The following is a 21,692-nucleotide window of genomic DNA, read 5'->3' as shown; positions in this document are numbered from 1 at the left end:
GGGAGTTATTTCATCGATTTGAAAAGAACTTCTACTTACAATTACAGTGCGAGGTACAGTCCGATTTCGTTTCTCTTGATTTCTTCTGTTAATTTGTTTTATCCTCGTTGCCAGTTTGTTGGATCTAGTGGATCCTCACTGCACGTTTGTTGCAAATGGTGGCGGAGTTGATACTATAGATAGAGTTGATCAGCAGACAATTCTTAGGTGGAATACATTATGTTTACTTACAAAGTTATTCAATAGCAACTACATGTGTGCTTTCATTTCAAACCCTATCTCTATACTACTGACTACTAACTACAGAGGTAGCCTGCGCTACTCTTCTATTGGTTACTCAAGATCATGTGATCTTCCTCAACGAACTCTTCTTAAAGGTATATTACACATTAGATAAAACCATTATTACCTCACAATGCAAAAGACAGGGGGGACCAGCACTCCAGGCAGGGCTAAAGGCCCTCACTGCCTGCCTGGGTGCAGCAGCAGCCACAGGTCACCCATGGCCCCCCCCCCGACCCCCCACCAACCTTCCCCGAAAGGAATTTCTTCTCTCAGAGGGTCACTAGTTTGTGGAATTCTCTCCCCCAGAGAGCTGTGGCGGCTGGACCATAGAATAGATTCAAGCCTGAGTTGGACAGCTTTTTGACCAACGAGGGAGTCAGGTGTTATGGATGCAGACAAGAACATGATGGCCCAGCTTCAAAAGCCATTTTGAGGCACCTTCTCTCTTACTTACCCTCCATGACATCTGCTGCTCCTTTCAAACTGGAAGACCTCTAATTGACCCTCGAGCTTTGAGAGGCCACCCACTATCCTTATTGGACAGTGAGCTCACCTCTGGCCATTAATTGGCCGTTCTGGGAAAATCACATTGAATGTCTGTTTTCCACCCAGCGTGGGCTTCTGACTCCTGTTTCAGTCTGACTGCAGGGTTCCGAAGCCTGTGAGAAAAATCCTGCCCATAAAACCTTAGCATGGTTACAGCACAGGAGGAGGCTATTCAGCCTGTCGAGTCTGTGCCAGCTCTATACAAGAGCACTCAGCTAGTCCCTCTCCCCTCCCTTCCCCCATAGCCCTGCAAATCCTTTCCCTTTAGGTCACTATCTCCTTTTGAAAGCCATGCTTGAATCTGCCTCCACCACACTCTCAGGCAGGGCTCTCCAGATCCTAACCACTCGCTGCGTAAAAATATTTTTCTCATATCGTCTCTGATTCTTTTGCCAATCACCTTAAATCAGTGCCCTCTGGTTCTCAACTCTCACACCAATGGGAACAGTTTTTTTTTAGCTACTCTGATTAAGCATCTGATAATTTTGAACATTTCTATAAAAATTCTTCTCACCCTTCTCTTCTCCAAGGAGACCAACACCAACTTCTCCAATCTATCCCTGTAATTGAAGTCCCTCATCCCTGGAATTATTCTCATGAATCTTTTCTGTGCCCTTTCATGAGAACATAAGAAATAGGAGCAGGAGTAGGCCATTAGGCCCCTCGAGTCTGCTCTGCTATTCAATAAGATCATGGCTGATCTGACTGTGGCCTTAACTCCACTCTCCTGCCTGGCCCAATAACACTTGACTCTCTTCCCTATCGAGAATCTGTCTTGAATACACTTGAATATATTCAATGACCCAGCCTCCACTGCTCGCTGGAGAGAATTCCATAGGCTAACCATCCTCCCAGAGCAGAAATTCCTCCTCATCTCCATCCTAAATCAGGGTCCCCTTCTCTTGAAATTGTGTCCCACTAGTCTGAGATTCCCCCACAAGGGGAAATATTCTCTCAGCATCTACCCTGTCAAGCCGCCTCAGAATCTTATATGTCTCAGTATAATCACCTTTTATTTTTCCAGCATCCTCAACCTCTCCTTGTAAGACAACCCCTTCACCTCAGGAATCTTTCAAGTGAATCTTTGCTGAACTGTGTCCATTACCTTTACATCCCTCCTTAAGTAAGGAGACTAGCAATACTCTAAGTGCGACCTCACCAATACTCTGTAGCAAGACTTCCCTACTTTTGTACACTATCCCCCGTGCAATAGAGGCCGACATTCCATTTGTCTTCCTAATTACTTGCTGTACCTGCATGTTAATGTTTTTGATTCATGTCCAAGGACACCCAGGTCCCTGTGTATTTCAATAATATTCTGTTTCCTACTCTTGCTGTCAAAGCGGACAACCTCAAAGCCTCCCACAGTACACTCCTTCAGCTCAATTTTTGCCCACTCACTTAACCTATCTATACCTCTTTGCAAACTCTTTGTATCCTCCTCACAGCTTGTTTCCCTCCCTATCTTTGTACAATCAGCAAATTTGGCTACAATACAGCCGGTCCCTTCATCCAAGTCATTGATGTAGATTGTAAATAGTTGAGGCCTCCACACTGATCCTTGTGGCACTCCACTAGTTACAGCTCGCTAACCTGAAAATGCCCCTTTTATCCAGACTCTCTGTTTCCTGTTAGTTAGTCAATCCTCCACCCATGCTAATATATCATTACCAAAACCATAAACTCGTGGAAGAGAATTCCACAGACTAATAACTCTCTGAGAGAAAAAAAAATTCTCCTCATCTCTGTCTTAAATGGGAAACCCCTTACCTTTAAACTGTGCCCCCGAGTTCTAGTCTCTCCCACAAGCGGAAACATCCTTTCAGTATCCACCCTGTCAAGTCCTCTCAGGATCTTAGATGTTTCAATGTCCTCTCATTCTTCTGAACTCCACTGGATACAGGCCCAGCCTGTGTTATTTTAACATTCATCATCATGTTGTTGTTTTTGTACATGATGCAAGTTCTTTCTGTTCTTTCTTTCCTGCCTCCCTGCCACACCCTTCCTCTCTGGATTGATGCCCCTCCAGGGGGAAAACTGCCCCCAAACGACATGAGGTGACCAATCTGGGACTGACACTTTCCCACTGGGAGCTGTTCCCCTCAGTACAAGCCTGAGATTAACCTGAATAGAGTTGGGAAGGTTGTAGATCAGGAAGGGTGAAGGAAGTTCCACCTTGTTGCACAGACTTGCCTCTTCTATCTGACCAAAGCCCTGAAGCTAATTATTTGTCTCCATCCTGGGCTAAATGACCCCTGTTTCGGTTAGACACGCGACCTGTTTAGCTGTATGATTCAGTAATCCACAACTTAACATGTGTTAGGTGAAGCAGCAAGCTCGGGTTACACGACACTATAATTAACATCAATCACCCTTAACGTCAACACTCCGACTGACTGCGTTCAGCCTGATTTATGTGGCCCATGCCTGTCTGCACAGGCCTCTCACTGGGAGAACAACTGACAGTCCGGAAAATTCTGTCCCTGAAACAACTTCTGAAAAATAAACAAAGAGACACTTTTCAAAAGATGCCAGATTTGTTTCCCTGAGTAGTTGTGCTTGTCAAAGTGAGAGACGTTACAGTGAGAGAGGAGCATGCTTTCACATCTCAGACACCACCTCCCCCAGGCCTGAATTTTCATTCTCTAGCTGGAGTCAGGAAAATCTCTGCTTCGGCCCACCTGCTGCACCAGGAGGTGGGGGGGTGGGGGGGGGGCAGTGGTTCCTGGGCCAGCCAACCCAGGAAGGAGCTAGGAGATAGCCACAGGGGCCGCCAGGTGCAGGCTGTTTGAACGGCCTACCTCGGTCTGGTGGGACTACATCCCCCTTTAAGATAAAAACACAAAGGCCCTCCAGCCCTCCAGCCCTCACACCCCCTCACCCTCCAAATATTCCCTTTGCACCATGCATGTCACCTCATGCATCCCCCCCTCATCCCCAACAACTCCTTATGCTCCTCATACCCCCTATACATGCCCATTGACCCACTTTACACAGTATAGAACCAATGAATCCTGTAGTGACAGTAGGATGCGTGAAAAAAGCTAAAAGTAATCCATTCATAACTTCTTATTGTGTTAAAAAAAGTCATATCACTTAGAATGCAATAAAAATGTCAATCATCCCAACCCTTTAAAATATTAATAACAAAAACCATGAACCCTTGAAACTACTTAACCTTATGTTAATAAAAATCATGAAATTGACAGCAAAGATCAGAGACCCTGTTTTCTCTGGGGTGCAGCTGTCTCAAGAGGCGTAATGGATGTCTGGGCCCTCAGCCAAGTACTTGCCTTAGGGGCTGGGTAGAAGGGCACAGCTTGGCATAGGGGTCATGGGCCATAGGGGGTGGTTAAAGGACAGAACTTGGCATAGGGGGCATGAGGGCCCATGGTGGGTGGGAGAGGTGCATAGTCTGGCATGGGGGGCATGAACTTATTTTTTAAAAAGCTCCCTCAAGCAGACTAGGGTTCACGACCTCTCTGAAGGACTGTGAACCACGACTCTTTAAAAACCTGGGCCGACTCCATGAAAATTGCAGAGGAGTAGGACATACCCATCTCCTCAATGGGGCCGGCCAGGGTGGGAGAGTCGGGTGCAGGCTTTACACAGGGACCAGCCCACACCCTTTAAAGGCTCTCCCAAAAATCCGACAGCCCGGGAAGTGGGTGGGGAATCCTGGAATCAGGACCGGCCCACCATTTTTTAAAGCGCTTCGGAGTCACCTCGGCTTGGTGAATATCCAAGCCCCAGTGTTAGCATCACACAGCCACCAGCAGCCATTGTTATCCTCTGAGATAAACCCATTATCCAAATTCAACCCTAATTTATGGCGGGAAAAAAATCAGAAAAATTCCTTTCTGATTTCCTTAAGTGTGGGAAGGCCAGGATAATCACACTGGCAATAGTTTAAACAGTATGATCTTTGTTATTTGGCATGCTTGGGAATCAAGAGCCCAGGCAGGACAACACAGTAAAACCAGCAAAGACCAAACTGACACCGCAACAGTCAGACCTGCTCTTCAAACACGTCGAGCTGTCAGAAATTCCAGTCACTAGAGAATTGCTGGACTGTTGGATATCACAACGTTTACCGCATCAGCAGTTCTCAATTTCTCTGGTTCCGAGGCCTCCCTCTTGTGATATAAAACATTCCGGATAATATTCTTAATTATAACAATTAGTCATCCAAATAAATGTCGATTTATTTTTACTTTTATTTTATTATGTAATGTGAAACTTCAAACTGCTGCTGGGAGACAATCCTGTCAAACATTGATATACCTTCAATCATCACAGGCACATGTCGCGGTCAATGTTCACCCTGGATTCGGGTTTTGTTTTCAATAATCTTATTGCTGAATGTCCAGCTTCAGATAAGTCGGTAAATGAGACCAACATTTTCAGTGTTGAAGAAGCAGAGCCGTGTTCATCGGGGCAGTCACACCCGGAGCCCTCACTGTCTCCAATACCTAAAACCCTCCCCGTCTCCGACACCCGGATCCCTCCCCGTCTCCGACACCCGATAGCCTTCATCGTCTCCGACACCCGGACCCCTCCCCGTCTCCGACACCCGATAGCCTTCATCGTCTCCGACACCCGGATCCCTCCCCGTCTCCGACAGCCGGATCCCTCCCCGTCTCCGACACCCGGATCCCTCCCCGTCTCCGACACCCGGATCCCTCCCCGTCTCCGACACCCGGATCCCTCCCCGTCTCCGACACCCGGATCCCTCCCCGTCTCCGACACCCGGACCCCTCCCCGTCTCCGACACCCGGATCCCTCCCCGTCTCCGACAGCCGGATCCCTCCCCGTCTCCGACACCCGGATCCCTCCCCGTCTCCGACACCCGGATCCCTCCCTGTCTCCAATACCTAAAACCCTCACTATCTCCGACACCCAGACCCCTCCCCGTCTCCGACACCCGATAGCCTTCATCGTCTCCGACACCCGGATCCCTCCCCGTCTCCGACAGCCGGATCCCTCCCCGTCTCCGACACCCGGATCCCTCCCCGTCTCCGACACCCGGATCCCTCCCCGTCTCCGACACCCGGACCCCCTCCCCATCTCCGACACCCAGATCCCTCACCGTGCCCAGTGAGAAACATCCCTCTGCCCTTCCTGCTGAACCCCCTCACACCCCTCTCTTAGCAATACCTCCCCACAAAGCCTCCCACCACCCCCCCAACTTACCTATGGCCTCATGGGTTGCTCTGCAATACAGGGCTCCGGTGCCTTCCTTCCGGCAGCAGCCACGGCCTCCCCAATGCACTGCTGAGCACGAGCTGCCAACCTCGGATTGGCCAGGAGCTCTCGCTAGGCGAGACTTCCACCCCCGGGGCCTCGATTCCAGGAGAAGGCCCACTGCTGGCCTCGTCATTGCCTGATTGACTTGTAGCTCAGTGGGCCTTCCTGAGATGAGGCAGTGTGGGTCTCGCGGTCTCTCAGCAGCTCTCCAGCCAACAGGCAAGACCCCGAAGCCACACCAAGACCCCGTCCAACATTTTGTTTACGGCCAGTCCAGTTACAGCCTGCTCTGCATAGAGTTAGCAGGGCCCATTTTCCCCTGGTCATGGCTCCGAGCCACTTTTGCTTTCCTGACCGTAAGGGCACGCTACTTTAGCTGGGCTTCTCTCTGAGAGAGAGGTAGGGGTGGGGGTGGGATAGATTCTGCAGGGCCTCCTACTGCCTGCTTTCCTCTCTCTGGGGGTCCCTGCTGCCTCTAATGGGGACCCGTGCAGTTCCCATTACCTTCAGCTCCAAGCTCTGAGTTTGTCCTTTTATGGTCTTAGCACACAGACTCCTCTCCCTATCGAAACATGAGACACACATGCAGCGGGGACCATGAATGATTTCAAAAGGAAATCGGATGGGCTGGAGAGAATTAAATTTACCGGGCTATGGGGATTGAGCAGACTTAGTAAATCTGATTGGATTGTTTTATAGAGAGCCAGCACGGGCATGATGGGCTGAATGTCCTTCCTGTGTGCCGTAACCACTCAACGGGCAGAATTTTCCTCGCCCCCCGCCACCCCCCCCGGGAGGTGGGCAGGGGGAGGCTGCACCCACCACCCCAGCAATATCCCCGGAGGGGTTTCGTCAGCAGTATTCAGCCCTGGAATTTTTTTTGAATGATCTACTTTTCCCCCTGCGGGTCTCTAGCCTTTCTCAGCTGCTAAGGCTGAGCGGCGCCAGCTCTCGGAGTCAGAGGCCCATCCTGAATAGGACGGCGACCCCAGCCCCCTAATTGGCTGCCTGTAAAATCCCAGGAGAAGTCCTGCAGGCTGCCCATGCAACGCTGGCGCCACACATCTCCTGCCAATGTTGGGCCATTTGCCCAATCTGCAAAGTTCAGGCCAATGGCTCCATGACACTGATACTTCAAACAGAACAGTCCATTTACACCGTCCAGAGCACAGTGGGTGCACGGGGAGGGGGAGGTGGGGCTGGAGCTGCACTGGGAGAGACTGGTGACTATTGAAGACGTTGGGCAGTCATGAAGGGACCAAATGTGTGGTTGCTTGATACAAAGATAGGTAGCAAAGTAAGAGGACATAAGGGGTCTGAAAAGGGATGTAGATAGGTTAAGCAAGTGGGCAAAAATTTGGCAGACGGAGTATAATTGATTACAAAAATAGAGAGTTTGTGCTTTAGTTATACAGGGCATTGGTGAGACCACATCTGGAGTACTGTGCACAGTACTGGTCTCCTTACTTACAGAAAGATGTACATGCGTTGGAAATAGTTCAGAGAAGGCTTACTAGACTAATACAAGGAACGTCTTATAAGGAAAGGTTGAACAGGTTAGGCTTGTACGCATAGGAGTTTAGAAGAGTAAGCTCTAAGAAACCTTTAAGATCCTGAGGGGTCTTGACAGGGTGGATGTGGATGTTTCCTCTTGTGGGAGAATCTAGAACTAGGGGTCACTGTTTAAAAATAAAAGATCGCTCATTTAAGACAGAGATGAGGAGAATTTTTTTCTGTCAGAGCATCATGAGTCTTTGGAGTTCTCTTCCTCAAAAGGCAGTGGAAGAAGAGTCTTTGAATATTTTTAAGGCAGAGCTAGATAGATTCTGGATTAACAAGGGGGTGAAAGGTTATCGGGGGTAGGCAGCAATGTGGGGTTGAGGTTACAATCAGATCAGCCACGATCTTATTGAATGATGGAGCAGACTCGAGGGGTCGAGTGGCCTACTCCTGCTCCTAAGTTGTATCTTTGTATGTATAATGTGGAAAAATATGAACTTGTCCACTTTGTCAGGAAGAATAGAAAAACAGTTTGCTATTTAAATGAAGAGAGATTGCAGACCTCTGGGGTACAGAAGGATCTGGGTGGTCCTGTTGCATATCACAGAATCACAGAATGTTACGTCACAGAAGGAGGCCATTCAGCCCATCATGTCTGCACCAGCTCTCTGAATAAACATTTCACCTAGTGCCATTTCCCCACCCTGCACATTCTTCCTTTTCAGATAACACGAATCACAAAAAGTTAGTCTGCAGGTACAGCAAGTGATTAGGAAGGTAAATGGAATGCTGGTGTTTAATGCAAGGGGAATGGAGTATAATAGTAGGTATGTTTCGCAACAGTTGTAGTGAGACCACCTTGAAACCACTACAGTTAGTGAGATCTTATCTAGAGTACTGCAAATGGCAGGAAGGAACGGAGGGAAAAAACCTAAGAATGCACCAACAATCAAGACTGATGTCACAAAGATAATAAAAAGACAAAACTAAAGTCTCTGTGTCTGAATGTGCACAGCATTCATAACAAAGCAAACAAATTACTAGCGCACGTTGAAGTAAATATATATGATCTGATAGCCAGTACAGAGTCTGGCTGCAAGATGACAAGGATTAGGACCTGAATATTGAGGGTTATATGACCTTCAAGAAGAATAGGAAAAGGTGGAAGGTTTTTTTTATTCATTTAGGGATGTGGGCTTCGCTGGCTGGGTCAGCATTTATTGCCCATCCTAATTGCCCTTGAGAAGGTGGTGGTGAGCTGCCTTCTTGAACCGCTGCAGTCCACATGATGTAGATACATCCACAGTGCAGTTAGGAAGGGAATTCCAGGATTTGGGACCAGCGACAGTGAAGGAATGGTGATATATTTCCAAGTCAGGATGGTGTGTGACTTGGAGGGGAACTTCCAGGTGGTGGTGTTCCCATGTATCTGCTGCTCTTGTCCTTCTAGATGGTAATGGCTGTGGGTTTGGAAGGTGCTGTCTAAGGAGCCTTGGTGAGTTGCTGCAGTGCATCTTGTAGATGGTACACACTGCTGCTACTGTGGGTCATGGGTGGAGGAAGTGAATGTTTGTGGATGTGGTGCCAATCAAGTGGCTGCTTTGTCCTGGATGGTGTCAAGCTTCTTGAGTGTTGTGGGAGCTGCACTCATCCAGGCAAGTGGGGAATATTCCATCACACTCCTGACTTGTGCCTTGTAGATGGTGGACAGGCTTTGGGGAGTCAGGAGGTGAGTTGCTCATCGCACGATTCCTAGCCTCTGACCTGCTCTTGTAGCTACAGTATTTATATGGCTAGTTCAGTTCTGGTCAATGGTAACCACCAGGATGTTGATAGGGGGGGATTCAGTGATGGTAATGCCATTGAATGTCAAGGGGCGATGGGGGGTTGGATTCTCTCTTGTTGGAGATGGTCATTGCCTGACACTTGTGTGGCGTGAATGTTACTTGCCACTTGTCAGCCCAAGCCTGGATATTGTCCAGGTTTTGCTGCATTTGGACATGGACTGCTTCAGTATCTGAAGAGTCACGATTGGCGCTGAACATTGTGCAATCATCAGTGAACATCCCCACTTCTGACCTTATGATGGAAGGAAGGTCATTGATGAAGCAGCTGAAGATGGCTGGGCCGAGGACACCACCCTCGGGAACTCCTGCAGTGATGTCCCGGAGCTGAGATGACTGACCTCCAACAACCACAACCATCGTCCTTTGTGCTAGGTATGACTCCAACCAGTGGAGGGTTTTCCCCTGATTCCCATTGACTCCAGTTTTGCTGGGGCTCCTTGATGCCACACTCTGTCAAATGCTGCCTTGATGTCAAGGGCAGTCACTCTCACCTCACCTCAGGAGTTCAGCTCTTTTATCCATGTTTGAACCAAGGCTGTAATGAGGTCAGGAGCTGAGTGGCCCTGGGGGAACCCAAACTGGGTGTCAGTGAGCAGGTTATTGCTAAGTAAGTGCCGCTTGATAGCACTGTTGATGACCCCTTCCATTACTTTACTGATGATGGAGAGTAGACAGAAGGAGCGGTAATTGGTCGGGTTGGATTTGTCCTGCTTTTTGTGTACAGGACATACCTGGGCAATTTTCCACATAGCCGGGTAGATGCCAGTGTTGTAGCTGTACTGGAACAGCTTGGCTAGGAGTACAGCAAGTTCTGCAGCACAAGCCTTCAGTACTATTGCCGGAATATTGTCAGGGCCTATAGCCTTTGCAGTACCCGGTGCCTTCAGCCGTTTCTTGATATCACGTGGAGTAAATCAAGTTGGCTAAAGACTGGCATCTGTGATGCTGGGGACCTCTGGAGGAGGCTGAGATGGATCATCCACTCGGCACTTCTGGCTGAAGCAAATGCTTCAGCCTTATCTTTTGCACTGATGTGCTGGGCTCCCCCATCATTGAGGATGGGGATATTTGTGGAGCCTCCTCCTCTAGTGAGTTGTTTAATTGTCCACCACCATTCACGACTGGATGTAGCAGGATTGCAGAGCTTAGATCTGATCCGTTGGTTTTGGGATCGCTTAGCTCTGACTATCACTTGCTGCTTATGCTGTTTGGCACACAAGTAGTTCTGTGTTATAGATTCACCAGGTTGACACCTCATTTTTAGGTATGCCTGGTGCTGCTCCTGACATGCCCTCCTGCACTCTTCGTTGAACCAGGGTTGATCCCCTGTCTTGATGGTAATGGTAGAGTGGGGGATATGCTGGGCCATGAGGTTACAGATTATGTTCAAGTACAATTCTGCTGCTGCTGATGGCCCACAGTGCCTCATGGATGCCCAGTCTTGAGTTGTTAGATCCAATTTAGCATTGTGGTGGTGTCACACAACACAATGGAGGGTACCCTCAATGTGAAGGCGGGACTTTGTCTCCATAATGACTGTGCAGTGGTTGCTCCTACCGATACTGTCATGGACAGATGCATGTGCAGCAGGCAGGTTGGTGAGGATGAGATCAAGTATGTTTTTCCCTCTTGTAGGTTCCCTCACCACCTGCCGCAGACCCAGTCTAGCAGCTATGTCCTTTAGGACTCAGCTAACTCGATCAGTAGTGGTGCTACCGAGCCACTCTTGGTGATGGACATTGAAGTCCCCCACCCAGAGTACATTCTGCACCCTTGACACCCTCAGTGCTTCCTCCAAGTGATGTTCAACATGGAGGAGCACAGATTCATCAGCTGAGGGAGGGCGGTACGTGGTAATCAGCAGGAGGTTTCATTGCCTCTGGTTGACCTGATTCCATGAGACTTCATGGGGTCCTGGGCCGATATTGAGGGCTCCCAGGGTAACTCTCTCCTAACAGTATACCACGGTGCCACCACCTCTGCTGGGTATACCGGTGGGACAGGGATGGTGATGGTGGAGCCTGGGCCATTATCTGTACGTATGATTCCATGAGGATGACTCTGTCAGGCTGTTGCTTGACTAGTCAATGAGACAGGTCTCCAAATTGTGGCTCCAGACCCTAGATGTTAGTAAGGGGGACTTTGCAGTGTCGACAGGGCTGAGGTTGCCGTTGTTATTTCCGGTGCCTAGGTTGATGCCGGGTGGTCCATCCAATTTCGTTCCTTTTTTGTGACTTTGTAACGGTTTGATACAACTGAGTATCTTGCTCGGCCATTTCTGAGGGCATTTAAGAGTCAACCACATTGCTGTAGCATTGTTAATCAAGGATGGCATTTGTGCAATAGTTAGAGGTGACCTTGGTTCAGGAGATCAGCATGTAGACTCGGTTTGGGCGGAGATGAGGAATAGTTGGGGAAAGGAGTCACTAGTGGGAGTGGTCTACAGGCCCCCGAACTTAACCACAATGTAGAAAAAACTATACAAGAAGAAATATTGGATGCTTGTGATAAAGGGACAGCAATAATCATGGGTGACTTTAGTCTACATGTAAACTGGGAAAATCAGATTGGCAGTAGTAGCCTGGATGAGGAGTTCATAGAATGCTTTCAAGATAGTTTCTTAGAGCAGCCAACCAGAGAGCAAGTTATATTAGGCTTTGTATTGTATAGTGTGACAGGATTAATTAATAACATCAGGGTAAAGACAACCCTAAGTAGAAGCGACCACAGGATGATTGAATTTTACAACCAGTTTGAAAAGGAGAAGAGTGGGTCTAAGACTAGTATCTTAAACTTAAATCAGGGCAACTATGTGGGCATGAAAGCTGAGCTAGCTGAAGTGAACGGGGATACTCGGCTAGGGGATAGACCGATAGAGAATCAGTGACAGACATAAAAAGAAATAATTCTAAAGGGAGGACACACCATCCGTGGTTAACTAAAGAAGTTAGGGAAAGCATCAAACTTAAGGTGTTTGAGTCGATCATTGAAGAGGTTATAGCTGGTCACTTAGAAAAGCTCAAGGTAATCAGGAAGAGTCAGCATGGTTTTGTGAAAGGGAAATCATGCTTAACCCATTTATTGGGGTTCTTTGAAGAAGTAACATGTGCTGTGGATAAAGGTGAACCGGTGGATGTACTGTACTTGGATTTCCAGAAGGCATTTGATAAGGTGCCACATCAAAGGTTATTGCAGAAAATAAAAGCTCATGGTGCAGCGGGTAACATATTAGCATGGATAGAAGATTGACTGGCTGGCAGAAATCAGAGAGCATACATAAAAGGGTCTTTGTCTGATTGGCAGGATGTGACGAGTAGAGTCCTGCAGGGGACTGCGCTGGGGCCTCAACTTTTTACAATTTACATTAATGTCTTAGATGAGGAGAGTGAAGGCATGATAGCTAAATTTGCAGATGACACAAAGATAGGTAGGAAAGTATGTTGTGAAGCAGACATAAGGAGATTACAAGCAGATATAGGTAAGTTGAGTGAGTTGGCAAAAAATCTGGCAGACGGAGTATAACATAGGAAAATGAGAAGTTGTTCACTTTGGCAGGAAGAATAAAAAGCAGAGTATTCCTTAAATGGAGAATGGCTGCAGAATTCCCAAGTGTGGAGGGATCTAGGTGTTCTAGTACATGAGTCACAAAAAGTTAGTATGCGGGAACAGCAAGTAATTAAGAAGGCTAATGGAATGCTATCCTTTATTACAAGAGGGATTGAACATATAAATAAGGATGTTATCCTTCAGTTATACAAGGCATTGATGGGACCACACCTCAAATGCTGTGTAGTTTTGCTCTCCTTATTTAAGGAAGGATGTAAATGTGTTGGAGATGGTTCAGAGGAGGTTTACTAGATTGATACCTGGAATGAGTGGGTTGTCTTATGAGGAAAGGTTGGACAGACTGGGCTTGTTTCCACTGGAGTTTAGAAGAGTGAGGGGTGATTTGATTGAAGTTTACAAGATCCTGAATGGCCTTGACAAGGTGGGTGTGGAAAGGATGTTTCCTCTTGTGGGTGAGTCCAGAACTAGGGGTCACTGTTTTAAAATTAGGGGTCACCCTTTTAGGACAGAGATGAGGAGAATTTTTTTCTCTCAGAGGGTTGTGCGACTTTGGAACTCGCTGCCTCAGAAAGTGGTGGGGGTGGGGTCACTGAATATTTTTAAGGAGAAGGTAGATAGATTCTTGTTAGGTAAGGGAATCAAAGGTTATCGAGGGTAGATGGGAATGTGGAACTCGAAACACAAACACATTAGCCATGGTCTTATTGAATTTGGGGCAGGGTTGAGGGGCTGAACGACCTACTCCTGCTCCTATCTCCTAGGTTTGTATGTTCATATGTGTACAGTTTTGGTCTCCTTATTCACAAAAGGGTGTAATTGCATCAGAAGCAGTTCAGAAAAGGTTCACTCAACTGATTCCTGGGCTGAAGAGTTTATCTTCTAAAGGAAGGTTGAACAATTGAACTATACCCATTGGAGTTTAGAAGAATGAGAGGTGATCTTCTTCAAACATCTAAGATCCTGAGGGGATTTGACAGGGTGGGTGCTGGGAGGATGTTTCGCCTTGTGGGGGAGACTAGAACAAGGGGACACAGTTTGAAAATAGGGGTCTCCCATTTAAAACAGAGACGAGGAGAATTTTTTTCTCAGAGGGTTGTTAGTCTGTGGAGTTCTCTTCTCCAGAGAGCAGTCGAGGCTGGGTCACTGAATATTTTTATGGCTGAGTTCGATAGATTCTTGACTGACAAGGGAGTTAAAGGGTATAGGGGGTAATCAGGAAAGTAGAGGCCACAGTCAGATCAGCCATGATCTTATCAAATGGTGGAACAGGCTTGAGGGGCCGAATGGCCTACTCCTCATATTTGTATGTTTGTATGTATGTCATAAAATAACATTTTCTTATTGGATCTAAACAATGCGAAACATGTTAAAAAATATTGTCAACACTTCAGTTTTAGTGTTGAATTTTGTAAGTGAATTACTTTCTCATGCGAGCGAGGTGAGAGGTCAGGTGGGTCACATGACTGGTCTGGCACTGACTGTGATGGCAGTCGATCAGTGGTCGATATGTGCACAGTTAATCTGGGGTCTAGACTGATGGCGTTGGGAGAAGCTCGAGGTGGAGGCAAAACTCTTGGAATGTTCTCACAGACACCTAGAGGGCCAGGGTCTCCGGTTGAAAACATCTGACTCATAGCCAGAGAGATGTTACACTTGACACAGTAGAAGGCCATTCAGTCCATCATTTCAGTTAATCCATCCCATCTGGAGATTTCCAGTCCAGCTCTCTTTCTTATGCTCCATAGGGAGTCTGAGGTGGGTTCACAAAAGAGTAGCTTGTCTAACTCGACTGTCCCCAGAATCAAAACAAGTTCCACCCTTGTGTAACTTATCTTCATGACCCTTGACCCTACCTGATCTAGTCTAATTGAAATCATCTGTTGGTATGAAAACATTAGTCCTGTCATTATTCGAAACTCCTCTATCAGATTGTCCTGAAGTTTTGCGCCTCCAAACTCCATAGGCCCTGCTTTTTAGGCCGGTCAGGGCTGATTAAGGTGTTTAAAATTGTCGTGATCCTTGTGAGCCACTCTGAGCCTTTTCCAAAGTTTTATCAGCAAGTCATGTGGAGGGACCAACCTTGGAGACAGTATTCTCAGTGAAACATGAACATTCCAATAAAGTTGTGAGTTTCCTCTTGGTGTTGTAGGAGGTGGAGAAATGTTTCCAGTGCGATTCGAGAAGGCCTTATCATCCTTTCAGTAACCGAAATAGTCACCGGGTAAAGAACGTGATCTATCTGACTGATCAGAGGCAAGAAAGGACCTGGTGGCAATCTGAGAATGGTGAGTTCGAACACTGTGAGTGCGATCCTCAAGCTGTGGCTGGACAATGCAGTCAGGCTGAGGTCTCCTGTAGAATTGATTCGTGATGTGTAAAGTGACGATGTGGTGTACGGCTACCTGGGAATTTCCATCCCCCTCCTTGACCATTGTCTTAGGCTGAACCAGGCTCTTGGTGACTGCAGTAACCCAATAATACGATTGGATATTATCTCCATCGCAAAGATCACCTAGTTCCACCTCCATAATATGTCTCAGTTCCATCCTACCTCAGCCTGTTGACTGCTAAACCTGGCAGGCTACCTCCAATCCTGCATAAACCTCATCTTCTCCAAAACTCTGCTGCTCTTAACCTACTTCATCATGACCTACTGATCTACTTTGGCTCCTGGCTTCCCCATTTTACAATCAAATTTAAAAATCTTACTCTTGCATTAAACCCCTGCATGGAAAGTTTCCCATTGTCACAGTTACATAGGGTGCCATTTATGACCTTGATAAAGCTGGTCATCACCGTGTCTGGGTGGAAACCTTATTGGGGGGATTCAAACATGGGATCCCAGGAAAGATGGCAATGGATTTGTGAGGTGACAGCATGTTCAAGGACTTTGGAGAAGAGAGGGAGGTTAGAGATATAACAGTAGTTTGCAAGGATGGTAGGGTGAAGGGTTGGTTTATTGAGGTACACGATAATGACGGCAGGTTTAAAGGGCAGACGGACAACACCTTAAGAGGGAGAACTGTTTACAATATCGGCTAAAATGAGCGCAGGAAGGGTGGTTGGGTGATCGGCAGTTTAGTGGGAACAGGATCGAGGGAACAGGAGGCGGGTCTTAAGGACAAGATGAGCTAAGAGAGGGCAGGAGGGGGGATGGAAGAGAAATTAGAGAAGGATGTGAGTTCAGGGCTACTCATTGGGGTGAGCATTTGAGGAAGAATGGCCGGGTGGGCTAATGGAAGGGAAGACACGGCAGGGACAGCTAATTGGATTACCTCGATCTTAGAGAGATCTAAAAGAAACACATGAGATGAGGGTTTTGGGTTGAATTTCTTTGTTAGAATGGATTGACTTCCAGTGTACTTGTTGTTGAGATCACAGGAACTGGTTATATTTGTGATTGTAACTGCTGTTAGAGACAGTGAACACTACACCCTTTGTCTGGCCAAGAGTTATACCTGAGGCACACAGTTGCCAAGAGGCAGCAGAACAATGAACTGGTACTTTATTTACTCCCTCCCTCCCAATCCACTGGCAGTTATTGTTATAAGTGTTGGCAGAGCTCATGAAATCGAATCAAAAGCACAATGGTTCTTGTGAAATACCTGGAAAAACTCAGCAGGTCTGGCAGCATCGGCGGAGAAGAAAAGAGTTGACGTTTCGAGTTCTTGTGCTACTGTGATCAAAGCAATGCCATTTGTATAGAGCAAGCTGCCAAGGTTTGGACAGTGTAGATGTGAGATTGGACAGATGAGGTTGAAATTTTATACAATCTTTTAAGAGATTAAATGAATGGCTTGAGGTCCATGGGTAGGGGTGTGCTTCATGAGACAAGAGCTTTCTCTTGTTAGCTGGCCTAGGGTCCTATTACACCACCAGGATTTTACAGTCCCGTCGAGGTCAATGGATTCTTGTCCACCAGGCCACATTTTACAGCCCCACCCCCACCCCCACTGCGGTGGGGCCATAAAATTCCGCCCTTGTTTTTGATTGGCAATGCACACCATCTGGCTCCTAAGCTCTAGAGCTCCTTCCCAAAACATCTCCATCTCTCCTTAAAAACCTACCTCTTTGACCAATCTTTTGATTACCTGTCCAGTGTCCTGTCCTTTGTTTAGATGGATTAGAGGGTCAGATTGCGCCTCCTGTGGGACACCTTGGGACATTTTGTCACATTAAAGGTTTGACATAAAATGCAAATTGCTGAAGTTTCTGCATGATAGGAACGTAGGACATAGGACTTAGGAACATAGGAACACAGGATATAGGAACATAGGAGCAGGAGTAGACCATTCAGCCCTTCGAGCCCGCTCCACCATTCAATGAGATCCAGCCTGATCTGGCTGTGTCTCAACCCCACTTTGCCGTCTGCAACCCCCTGCCCCACACAACCCAGCACCTCCCCATAACCCTCGACTCCCTTGTTTATCAAGAATCTGTCTAACTTGAATAAACCCAATGACCCAGCCTCCACTACTTTCTGGGGAAGAGAATTGCACTAACAACCCTTTGAGAGAAAATATTTCTCCTCATCTCCATCTTAAACAGTAGACCCCTTATTCTTAGACTGTGTCCCACAAGGAGAAGCATCCTTCCAGTATCCACCCTATCAAATCCCTTCAGGATCTTGTATATTTCAATAAGGTCGGCTCTCATTCTTCTAAACTCCAATGGGTATCGGCCCAACCTGTCCAACCTTTCTTCACAAGACAAACCCTTCATCCCAGGAATGAGTCAAGTGAACCTTCACTGAACTGCTTCGACTGCAGTTATATCTTTTTTCAAATAAGGAAACCAAACCTGTACACAGTATCCCAGACATGTACACCAATCCAATGATCAGTGACCATTGATCTCTGAATCTAGGCCTGTGTCTGCTTGAAGAGGATGTTAACATGATGTCACGTGATACCTTTATGCATGTTTGTAGTGAGTCTCCATCTCACTGTGTCTCGTCTCCAGGTGAAGAAAAAGTCAGCATCCAACTAAACTTAGAAGCCGAGTTCCACTTCACACACCTCATCATGAAATTCAAGGTAAGAGAGAGGACATCCTGAGAAGGCTGGTTGTATACAGGCTGCAACTTCATAGCAATCCTTTTAATATAGCCCGACTCAACATTACACATACAACAGAGTTCTAAAACAATTTCTGTTCCTTCACACATCTAATCAGCTTCGGCTTGAAACACCAAACAGAAAAATACCCATCTTGTAGTCTGTGCTGAGGGAAGGTTTCAGTGAATATATTCTTCCTATTTTCCCCTTGCTCGCCATTTAAATAGAGGATTTTAACTGAGGGTATTTAGTGAGGGTTATTACCAAGGGTTATTACTGAGGGTATTTGTTGAGGGTTATTACTGAAGGTTATTACTGAGAGTTGCTACTGAGAGTCATGACAGAGAGTATTTATTTAGGGTATTTACTGAAAGTATATGCTGAGGGTATTTAAGGGAGGTTATTATTGAGTTCATTTACTGAGGGTATTTACTGAGGGTATCTAAGGAAGATTATTACTGAGGGTATTACTGTGGGAATTTACTGAGGGCATTTAAGGAGGAATATAACTAAGGGCATTATTGAGGGTATTTACTGAGGGGTATTAATGAATTTATTTACTTAAGGTTATTTCTATAAACTAAAAAAAAAATCTTATTAATTATTCTGAAAAAGTTGCTCTAACACCAGCTTTGTTGTGTCAGCACACTGATGGGATTTACTGCTGCCATGTAGGCTATTAGAACACGCCCTCAGTTTTGGGCCAGGTTCCAAATCGGTTTAGCTCTTTGATCAGAACCTTTTATATACTGGCTTTGAGCCTACAGTCCCCTCCGGCTGTTAATTAGTAACCATGTCCCACCTGTACAGTATCATGCCACTACCTTGTTGGTCACACAGCTAGGCCTACTTCCAGGGAGCAGTCAGGATTTGGTGCTCGGTGGAATAAGCATGTTCATTACAATGCCCTGCGGCCAAACTTCATTCTGCTGCTGCTGCTAATGAAGTTATTTTGCTTTTGTCTAATTACTTGGCTTTGGGCCATCACTGAAAGTTTATGGAGACTCATCAGGGATGTGTCAACTTTAACTCATCTAAAACTTTGCTGCTCATATCCTAACTCGCACCAAATCCTGTTCACCCATCACTCCCAGTGCTCACTGAACCTCATTGTGTATTGTTCAATTGTTTTGTGTTTGATTATGTGAGCCTGTTTATAATTGATGCTCACTCTGCTTGCTTGGTTAAGCCTGGGTGTGGACTTAGAGAAAAGTAAACAAGCTGTAGAAAGAGCTGGAAGCTAGAGCTGAAACATGGAGCAGACACTTTAAAGCACTGTAAATGAAACCTGCTACACACATAAAAACTAATGTCATCTCTGCTTTGATCCAAAATATAAAACATACAACGCATTAGCTTCCAGTCCAAAAACACCAACAGCTCACATTTAAAATGTTTGTCCTTCTTTTCGAAGGTCCCTGCATGACCTCAGCCCTCCCTATCACCTGTAACTCCCTCCGAGATCTCTGCGCTCCTCCAATTCCGGCCTCTGGAATTCCGCACCCCCCCCCCCCACCCTGAACCTTTCCGCGTCTCTACCTCTCTCTCCTTTTCCTTTAAGACGCCCCTAAAAACCTACTTCTTTGACCAAGCTTTTGGTCCTAATATCACCTCATGTCGCTCGGTGTCAAATGTTGTCTGATGTCACTACATTGAAGCACCGTGGGACATTTTACTAAATTCAAAATGCTGTATAAATGCAGGTTGTAACCATCACATTTTATCATTCAATTGTTCTGTCAATTAGACTTTCCGTCCGGCTGCCATGTACATCGAGAGATCAGCAGACTTTGGTCGGACATGGAAGGTGTATCGTTATTTTGCTTTCAACTGTACAGTTTCCTTCCCTCATATCCCCACTGGCCCCCTAAGGAAAATCGATGACATTATTTGCGACCATCGTTACTCTGACATTGAGCCTTCTACGGACGGTGAGGTATGTCACGCGTTCAGTGTCTACGGGATCATGCTCGTCAATTAGAAAACTCGAGGGAAGAGGGAGGGAGAAAGTGGAGCTGTGAGACCACCAAGTGTCTGATTAAATGATTGGCAGATGTCGGGCCCAAAGCTCAGCTTTCTGCTCCCAACTCACACCTTAAACTGGGAGATAACAACTCAGGCTGCTCCTTAAACACCTCTCCAAATTCATGTTTCCCTTGAAGTCAAAACTTAGCTGAACTTTCTCTGAAATGGAAATGTGGAGTGGATTCATCACAAATCATGGAAAGGGTTTATCAGCACTGATGCTGAAATTTGGCTCAAAATCCTGACTGAGATTCTTCCAATGTTTTGATCATACTCCTTGTGTTCATATTCCTGACCAAATGCTGAATTTCTCATTTCACCAATCCATGGCGAGGAAGGATTTAATAACTCTCAGATGCTGCAGAGAGATGGTCATCTCCCAGGGATATAGCCAAATACCTCCGCACAGCAGCCCATGTTATATTGGCACTGTCTCCCAGTCCTTTAACAGGGGGCTGCGTTCGCATCTCTCAACAATCAGTGCTCCCCGTGCATCAGCTGGGGCTCAGTGGGTAGCGTGCTTGCCTTTGAGTTAGACAATTCTGGGTTCAGGTCCCACTTGAGGAGCTTGAGCCCCCGCTCCGGGTTGACACTCCCAGCGTCAGTACTGAGCGGGTGCTGCAGAATTGGACCTGCAGTCTGCTGGCGATGTTAAACTGAAGCCATGCCTGCCCTCTCAGCTGCATATAAAATGCTCCATGTCCACTATTGGAAGAAAAGCAGAGATTTCTCTTGGGTCTGAATTTAACCTTTGGAGGAGCGACTGGGAAACGGAACCCCAGCCGGGATTTCACTCTGGCTGTCCAGCTAACGGCCGGTCAGCCTGAAACGTGCGCTGAAAAGCTCAGCGCTGTCGGGGTGGGAAGATGGGGGGGGGGGGCGATGATGTCACCGCGGGTGGGTGGGGGCGGGCGATGATGTCACCGCGGGTGGGTGGGGGTGGGTGATGATGTCACCGCGGGTGGGTGGGGGCGGGCGATGATGTCACCGCAGGTAGGCGGGGGTGGGTGATGATGTCACCGCGGGTGGGGGGGTGAGCGATGATGTCACCGCAGGTGGGCAGGGGGGTGGGTGATGATGTCACCGCGGGTGGGCAGGGGTTGGGTGATGATGTCACCGTGGGTGGGGGGGGTGAGCGATGGTGTCACTGCGGGTTGGGGGGGTGGGTGATGATGTCACCGCGGGTGGGCAGTGGTGGGTGATGATGTCACCGCATGTGGGCGGGGGTTGGGTGATGATGTCACCGCGGGTGAGCGGGGGGGTGGGTGATGATGTCACCGCGGGTGGGTGGGGTGTGGGTGATGATGTCACCGCGGGTGGGCGGGGGTGGGTGATGATGTCACCGCGGGTGAGCGGGGGGGGTGGGTGATGATGTCACTGCGGGTGAGCGGGGGGTGGGTGATGATGTCACTGTGGGTGAGCGGGGGGGTGGGTGATGATGTCACTGTGGGTGGGGGGTGGTTGGGTGATGATGTCACCGTGGGTGGGCGGGACTAGGCGCTGAGAGAGAATTCCCTGCTCCCCAGGGAGCTGCGGACCCGCTAATAATGAAATAAAGGTTTAAAAACCTTCAAACAAAATGTCCACCCATCACAATCAAGCACCTGAAAATATACCT

General features: G+C 47.4%; 1 protein-coding gene across 1 annotated transcript in view; it reads left to right on the top strand.

Annotated features, from left to right (window-relative positions):
- LOC121279727 (laminin subunit beta-1-like) overlaps window positions 1-21,692 on the top strand; it is a 228,622-nt gene that overhangs the window by 57,553 nt on the left and 149,377 nt on the right. The window contains exons 3-5 of the mRNA XM_041190979.1: window positions 15,142-15,277; window positions 17,955-18,028; window positions 19,797-19,985. Of these exons, the coding sequence (XP_041046913.1) occupies window positions 15,142-15,277; window positions 17,955-18,028; window positions 19,797-19,985 (399 nt within the window). The remainder of the gene's footprint in view (window positions 1-15,141; window positions 15,278-17,954; window positions 18,029-19,796; window positions 19,986-21,692) is intronic.

This window comes from Carcharodon carcharias, chromosome 7, assembly GCF_017639515.1.
Source record: "Carcharodon carcharias isolate sCarCar2 chromosome 7, sCarCar2.pri, whole genome shotgun sequence".
Classification (NCBI taxonomy): Eukaryota; Metazoa; Chordata; class Chondrichthyes; order Lamniformes; family Lamnidae; genus Carcharodon; species Carcharodon carcharias.
Note: the sequence above shows the minus strand (reverse complement) of the source record. Positions and strands in the feature narration are given on the sequence as shown.